The sequence below is a fragment of the Dipodomys ordii genome, unplaced genomic scaffold (assembly GCF_000151885.1).
Source record: "Dipodomys ordii isolate 6190 unplaced genomic scaffold, Dord_2.0 Scaffold54, whole genome shotgun sequence".
Classification (NCBI taxonomy): domain Eukaryota; kingdom Metazoa; phylum Chordata; class Mammalia; order Rodentia; family Heteromyidae; genus Dipodomys; species Dipodomys ordii.
The window spans coordinates 1412358-1419888 of NW_012267270.1; the positions used below are offsets into that span (position 1 = coordinate 1412358).

Here is a 7531-nt window from a genome sequence, read left to right on the forward strand (position 1 = left end):
GTGTAGAGAGAGAGAGAGAGCACACGCACATGTGCACCAATCTTGGGGCTTGAATTCAGGGCCTGTGCACTATCCCTGAGCTTTTGTACCCAAGGCAAGCACTCTACCACTTGAGCCACAGCGCCACTTTCTGCTTTTGGTCATTAATTGGAGGTAAGAGTCTCACGGACTTTCCTGCCTGGGCTGGCTTTGGACCGCGGTCCTCAGCTCTCAGCCTCCTGAGTAGCTAGGATGACAGGTGTGAGCCACCCAGCTGCTTTCTGGCCGTTTAGGATCAGCAGCCCCCCACGTTGTCCTGGCCCCGGCCACATTCCCCTGTGGGCATATCATTTTGAAAGGCCTCTGTCTTGGGATGGGCGAGAGATGACCAGGCCACCTTGGGACCTGGGGCAGCTGCTCCTTCCTGAGCTGCGAGGCCGCCCCACACCTCCTGGACACTGCTGGACACTGGGGGTGGGGGGGAATGGGAGGTGGGTCTTTGTGAAATGCGTGACATCAAACAAGAAAAGACACAGTGCCTCCTGGGGTGATGGCAGCCGCTGGCATCCAGAGCGACCGGCGCCACCGTGGACAGTAGACAGGCTACCCACGCGCGGCTGCAGGTGCTGCGGCTCCACCCGCGGCTCCATCCGCTTGTGGTGAGCGGTGCTGCACGTGTCCACCCTGACCTCTGAGCACATACGTGCTCGGCTGCACAGCCGTCCCCACTGCTGTCCAGTTCCAGAACCTTCCCAGACTGAAGCTCTGTCTCCCTGGCCCCCGGTTACCCCATGACCCATGTGACCCACTGCACCAGAGACCACATGAGTGGGGCCTCAAACTCTGTGTCCTGGGCTGGGAAGGTGGCTCAGTGGTAGAGTGCTTGCCTTGCATGCTCAAGGCCCTGGGTTCAATTCCTCAGCACCACATAAGCAAAAAAAAAAAAAAAAGCCGGAAGTGGCGCTGTGGCTCAAGTGGTAGAATGCTAGCCTTGAGCTGAAGAGCTGAGGGACAGCGCCCGGACCCAAAAAAAAAACTCAAAAAACTCTGTGTCCTGTTGTGCCCAGCTGGGCTGCACCCTGTCAGCACAGGGTCAGAATTTTCTCCACTTAGTGATGGATTCCAGGTATGAGCTGGGCACCATGGCTCAGGCCTGTAATCCTAGCTTGCTTGGGAAGTAGAAGCCAGGGGATAATGGTTCGAGGCCAGGATGTACCTACGACCGTTCATGAGACCCCACCTCATTCAGTGTCTGGTGCAGTGGCACACGCCTGTCACCCCCGTGGCTCAGAGAGGCACCAGCAGAAGGATCGCAGCCCAGGCTGGCCAGGATATCACGTGAGACCCTGCCTGGAAAAAGCCAGCACGCAAAGGGGCTGCAGGCATGGCTCAAGTGGTAGGGCACCAGTTTTGCAAGCACAAGGTCCTGAGTTCAATCCCCAGGACTGCAAAAGATGCAGGCTGACACATGGACCACATCTTGTGGCGCCACTGCCCACGGCTGGACATGGGCGTGGCCTAACAGGTGCTCCCAAGACCTGTCCATCCACTGTCACCGTCCGCCCTTACGGGACCTTCCTGATGGCCAGCAGCCTGGTGTTGGTGGAACAGGTCAGCTATGGTGCTGGAGTGAAGCTCCTGACTAAATGTCTCCCTCTCCTTCTCTCCCTCCTCCCTCCCTCTCCCTGCCTCCCCCTCCCTCCTCCCCACCCCTCCCTGCCCCCCTTCTCTGATCAGGCCGCCCTTCCCAGCTAGCAAGGATGCCTCGGCCTCGGCCTTCGAGTACCCGGGGCCCAAGCGGAAGCTCTACAGCACGGTGCCCGGGAGGCTGTTCGTCGTCGTCAAGCCATACCAACCCCAAGGCGACGGAGAGATCCCCCTCCACCGCGGCGACAGGGTCAAAGGTCAGCGCTGCCCACCACCCTGCTCGGGTCCTCTTAGTCCCCGCCCACCCTCTGGAAGGGCCGGAGGGGGGGCAGAGCTAGGCTTGCCAGCCAGCACCCACTGTTCAGCGTGCCCGGGGCAGGGGCGGGGAAGGAAGAGGCACGGGCGTGCCCGGGGGGCGAGCCTCTGTCCTGCGCAGGGTCCCGGTGGCCCGCGGGCACCCTGCCTCTCACGGGGCCGCAGCCCCCTCTCCCTCCTCGCCACACAGCCCTCTCCCTTGTGTGACCCCGAAGCGGCCCCCGGGTCTCCCGGCCCAGCTCTGGACCCCGAGCCGGCCCCGCCCCTCGGCCCCAGGCGGTGGTGGCCCAGGCCTGGTTGACAGCAGCTGTCTGTGCAGCTTCCAGGCTGGCCGGCCTGAGAACCCGGGGCACTGGTTAATGGGGGCCCCGGGGACCACAGGAGGGGAATGGTGGACGCCAAAGAGGAAGAGGGACTGGCAGACATGTGGGTGAGGCCAAGACACCGCAGAGCCCATCTGCCCCCAAAGCCCCAAGGCTGGTCTTTAAAACAAGGTGACCTGCTCACAATCGGGAAGAACGGACATGAGAAGGAAGGGTTCAGGGTCTGGCAGCCGTGGCGCACCCCATGGACCTCCATCCCAGCCCAGTGCTGTGGGCCCCCGGGGGCTCCCAGGCCAGGGCTCTGTGCCGGGAGGGGAGCAGCCGAATGACCACCGGCTGGGCTGGCGAAGCGGTGAGGGTGAATTTCGTTATTAATTGTGCCAGTGCTGGAGCTTGAACTCAGGACCTGGACACTGAATATTTGTGCTCAAGGCTAGCACTCTACCACTTGGGCCACACCTCCACTGTCAGCTTTTGGTGTTTCCTTAGAGATAAGAGTCTCAGGGACTTGACTTTGCACTGTGATCCTCAGCGCTCAGCCTCCTGAGTAGCTAGGATGACACACAAGTCAGCAGAGCTCAGCTCGTGGTTGAATTTAAAAACCAGCACCCACACCCAGTACCTCTCGCTCCTCTATGCACCGGCACCGGGTTTAATGAGGGACATCCAAGCCCATGCTGAGCGGCTCCTGTCCTGATGTGGGGGACAGCTGTCTGTCCATCTGCACACAGTGGAGGACACCGAGGGGTCATTGTCCCATCTCTGTAAAAGAATTTGTTTCTTCTATCCAAAATCAGAGTCCAGACATCAGTGCTCACCTGGGCACTGTAATCCCAGCTAACTGAGAGGCTGCAATGTGGAGGATCACAGTTCAAAGCCAGCCAGAGCAGAAAGTCCACAAGACTCTTCTATCTCCAATTGACCAACAAAAAGCCAGACTAGAGGTGTGGCTCAAGTGGTAGAGCACTAGCTGAACAGCACAAGGCCCTGAGTTCAAGCCCCAGTACTAGCAAATTAAACAAGCAAACAAAAACCCAAGCCACCAGCACCACATGACCGATGGGCCCAGGGCTGGGGCATCTTTCCATCTTCTCTCCATGCGGAGGGGGACAACATCTTGAGATCAGACAGCCCCGCACAGCCCAGCCTCCCCACCCTGCCCCAGGCTTTTGTGGCTGAAATCACTGCTGGAGAGACTCACAGAGGACAAGGACAGACAGAACAAAGACGCCCCTTTGGACAAGTGACACGGGAAGGACGCGATCGAGGGCCTGCAGGCCCGTCTGTCCTCCTGTGTTGGTCAGAGGTGGCCTGGGGGCAGCGGAGCGCTGTGCCCTCCAGGGTCCTCCCCAGGACCCTTGTCCGTGGGCACGTGGTCCTGGGCCTCCGGGTTTGCAGGTCCTCATCCTTGGTCCGGGTGTCCCTGCCCCGCCCTCTCTCTAACGCCCGTCCTCCTCTGCTGCCTCCTCCAGTTCTGAGCATCGGCGAGGGCGGATTCTGGGAAGGCAGCGCCCGCGGGCACATCGGATGGTTCCCGGCGGACTGCGTGGAGGAGGTCCAGTGCAAGCCGAGGGACAGCCAGGCCGGTAAGCTGGCTTCGTGTGCGCCGGGGCTCACGGGCGGCCTGGAGCGCAGCCGGGCCCCGCTGGCGGCGGCGGGGAGGCCGGGCTGCAGGTCCGGCTCCCTCTCTTCCTCCGGCTTCGTCCAAGCCGGACGATCACGGCTGGCCGTGGGGAGCTGTGTGTGTGTGTGAGTCGAGAGCTGGGCGCCGGTGTGCTGGCCGTCCAGGACCACTTTGCGTGTTGACAAAATGTCTGTTTCTTCTCCTGGGTGGAGTCAGGACACAGGTAGCTCCCCACAGGTGAGCAAGAACCCCCATTCCCGCCCCGAGGGCCACACACAGCTGCCCGGGCGGGAATGGTGGGGTGCTTACGCCTAACTTTCCCTGAGAGCTCAGCGCCGCAGGCTGCGCTGATCGGGGAGGCCCAGGCGCCCGGCTGCCAGTCGGAGCCATTCCTGACGCTGTATGGAAAGGGGGCTGGGGGGGTGATGTCTCCCACCTGTGAGCTGTGTGGACGGTTCCCTGGTGACCGCTCCCCTTGCTGGCCTCTCGCATGACGCTGTGGCTGCTGAGCTCAGCGCGTTTGGTGGGGGGGGGTCAGGACTCTGTGCCTGGCCGTGTGGGCTCTGGTGTCCACACGTCGTGGGGGCCCCCATGCCGATCCGGCCCTGAGCTCCAGGGTTCCCAGGGTCGGGGACAGAGGTACCTGTGTCTGTGCCGCCCTGGGCTGGCTGCCGGCATTGCTGGTTTGCTGGGAGGGCGGGAGGGGAGGAAGAGCCAGCTTCCTGGGCCTTCAGGTCCTGGGAGCTGGGGCAAAGCGCCGCCACTTCAGTAGAACTCAGCCCCCAGGGGTTCGGAGTCTGGGTCTTGGCGGGCCAGGGTTCCAGCCAGGGTGGAGGCTCCGGGGCCACCCCCTCCGGGTCTCAGCCCCCAGACTGCAGCCACCCTCCTGGCTCCTGACACTGACGGCAGCCCTGCCTTCATCTCGTCCAGCCTCCCAGCCTTCCTCTTCTGCCTCTGTCTCCCCATTCTCACGGGGAGTAAAGTCTCAACTCCACCTGCAGCCCTGGTGCTCTGGCGGGGATGGTGCGCCATGTGGGTGGCGGCACGGAGCGGGGAGCCGGATATCCTCGGGGTGGGGGTGGGGCTCCCCCTCTCACGGGTGACACACTAAGGACATCATAACTGCTGTAAGAAGGCAGAGGAGGAGGTGAGGACAGGCTACAGGCCCTCCCACGACCCCCGGCCCCCGTCCACTCTTGGTGTTGTCAGGCTGACTTGGTCTTTTGTGGGTTGGTTGGCACCCATCGCAAGAAGGGTCTGATCAGGAGAGGGTCATGGCGTCCTGGTGACAGCGGCGACCAGGTATCTTCCGTGAGCTTTGCTATCGTACGCATGACTTCTTTCCAGAAGCATCTGTGCAGATCTTGGCGCGCTTAATAACTGAGATACTTATCTCTGCTTTGGGTTGGTAGGCTTCTTCTCATTTACCTCTTCTTGTTGATCCTGCATCAGATGTCTGTGGCAAATATCACCCCCCCCCCAGTTTGTGATTTGTCTTATCATTTTCTAGTAGTGTCTTTTAATGGGTAAAAGTGGTTTGCTTTTTTAATTTTAAATGAAGTCCGAGTTATCTCTGTTTTATTTTTTATATAGTTGCTGCTTTTGTAGCTTTTTTTATTTACATTGGAAATGTGCAGATCCTGACTATGTATAGAACCAAAAGATGGCACAAAATATTTTTTCACGTGTCTCCACTCAGCCGGCATATTCTTGCCAGGTCAGCTTTGTCTCCACCCCTAGAAACTCTGCCTCCTCAGTATAACAAAAAGAAATGGAGCTGGGAGTCCATCGGATGAGCTGCACGGACAGTTCAAGGACAGAGAATGCCAGCCAGCTGGGCAGATGTTTGCTGCTGTGGGAGACAGCTGAATTCCATCGCCTCAGGGGCTGAGATGGGGGCCCGGGCCGATGGCGGGCCCTGTCTGATTGGTGGCCATGGCCGATTGGTGGCCCTGTCTGGCTCGTGGCTGACTAGTGGGTGGACTATTACAAGTTGGGCTCCATGTCCAGAACAGCTGGTAGTGGCTCCTTGGCGTGTTCCGCAGTTTGGAGCTCTTAGTCTATAGAAGTGAAGGCGCCTTGTGGTGCCCAGTGAGCTCCTCCCCAGGGCCCTTTTGATCTCAGAGATGAAGTGGGCGCGAGTTGCCGGGGCTGGGCGGGTTCTTTGTAAACCGGGTGCTCCGCTGTGTGTGGGCAATCTGGGCACTGCTGCCTTGACTGCGTCTGCCCCGGTCCATGGGGAGACGGGAGAGACCCGTTCTCCGGTCAGGGCTCCCGTTCATGTCTCACCATTTGGCGGCGCCGGGGTGGATCGCTCCGTCTGATTCTGGGAGAGGGCCAGGGAGATGGGGACCTGAGTGCTGATGTTTCATTTTAAGCATAGGACAGCCGTGTGTCTCTGTGCACACAAACACCGCTGTGTGTCCGCCCTGGCCTTGTCCACCGCGAGCCTCAGCTGCGCCGCGTGGCCCTCCCCGTCAGCACGTGAGCTGACAGCCGGCGTGCGAGTGTGCTCCCCACGCCCGCCACGCGTCCCCCCGCCTCGGGGCTCCCTGTGCTGCCCAGCAGGTGCCACCTCTGGCGGTGTGTGTGTCCACCAAGGCCTCCGGACGGGGAGGCCGGCCTGTCCGTCCCGCGGGCCCGCTTCAGGGATCAGGCTGTCAGGTGTGAAGCCAGGGGCAGGCTGGCAGCCCTGGACTCCCTGGGGGCTGATGCCATGGCCTGGGCTGAGCGGCCTCCTCCAGGAGGTCCTCTGCTCTGTTTGTAAGTCCTGTCCAGTGACGGAGGACGGCTGCCATGCTGTGGAGGTGGCCGGCTAACTCCCCATGGGCAGAGATCGCCTCACGGCACTTCCTATGCTCGAGGCCAGACCAGGCTGACGTGCAGGACGGATCACAGCGGTGGTGGGAGGGAGGGAGGGAAGGAAGGGGGGCCAGCACCCTCACCCCGCCAGCCTCCCAGGCCCCTCCGCCTTCCAAGGCCTCAGTCTGCTCCTCTGTGATGGGCTCACCCTCCTCCCTCCCTCAAGTTCTAAAACAGAACCCAAAGCCAGGACACCCTGGCGACGGATCTCAAATAAGAAACTGAGATACATTTCCCAAGTCGCCGCTCGGCGCCAGGTGATGAGTCAGTTTCTGAGGAACCACCAAGGCGAGTGTTCTTTTCTGTGGCGAAGCTTGTGTGTAAACAAGCAGGCCGTGTTGGGCTGCTGCCCCGCCCCCAGCCGCAGGCCCGCCCCGCTCAGGGGGTCTCCAGGCCCCGCCTCCGCGTGCATGCCCACGCCCTGCAGGAAGAGGTTCCGCGTGGGGTCTGGCTGTTGCCCGCTGCGGTCCTGGGCTTTCCCTGCTCTCGGTCTGGCCTCTCCGACGGCCTCCAGGGCCATCTGCTCTCAGCCGTGGCTGCACTTTGCCTTGGGGAGCCAGGGACCCCTCCCCGCTTCCCCACTGTGGTCATGAAAGCCCCCCCCAGCTGGGAACAATGGGGCCTCAAGGGCCCCATCCACACCCGAGCCCTGTGCTAGAACATAATGACCACCAGCCTGGCCCAGATCCGCAGGCCAGCCACTGCCGACCCAGCCCCATGCGGGTGGCAGCCCCGGGCAGGGCATCACGCACCGTCCCTGCTCCCCTCCCCCACCGTCCCC

The 7531-nt window shown here is 61.5% G+C and overlaps 1 protein-coding gene across 2 annotated transcripts in view; it reads left to right on the top strand.

Annotated features, from left to right (window-relative positions):
• Positions 1–7531, top strand: part of Shank2 (SH3 and multiple ankyrin repeat domains 2) — a 283271-nt gene that overhangs the window by 95166 nt on the left and 180574 nt on the right. For both annotated transcript variants that reach the window (XM_013020959.1, XM_013020960.1), the window contains 2 exons: positions 1717–1883; positions 3737–3850. In XM_013020959.1, coding sequence (XP_012876413.1) covers positions 1717–1883; positions 3737–3850 — 281 coding nt within the window. The remainder of the gene's footprint in view (positions 1–1716; positions 1884–3736; positions 3851–7531) is intronic.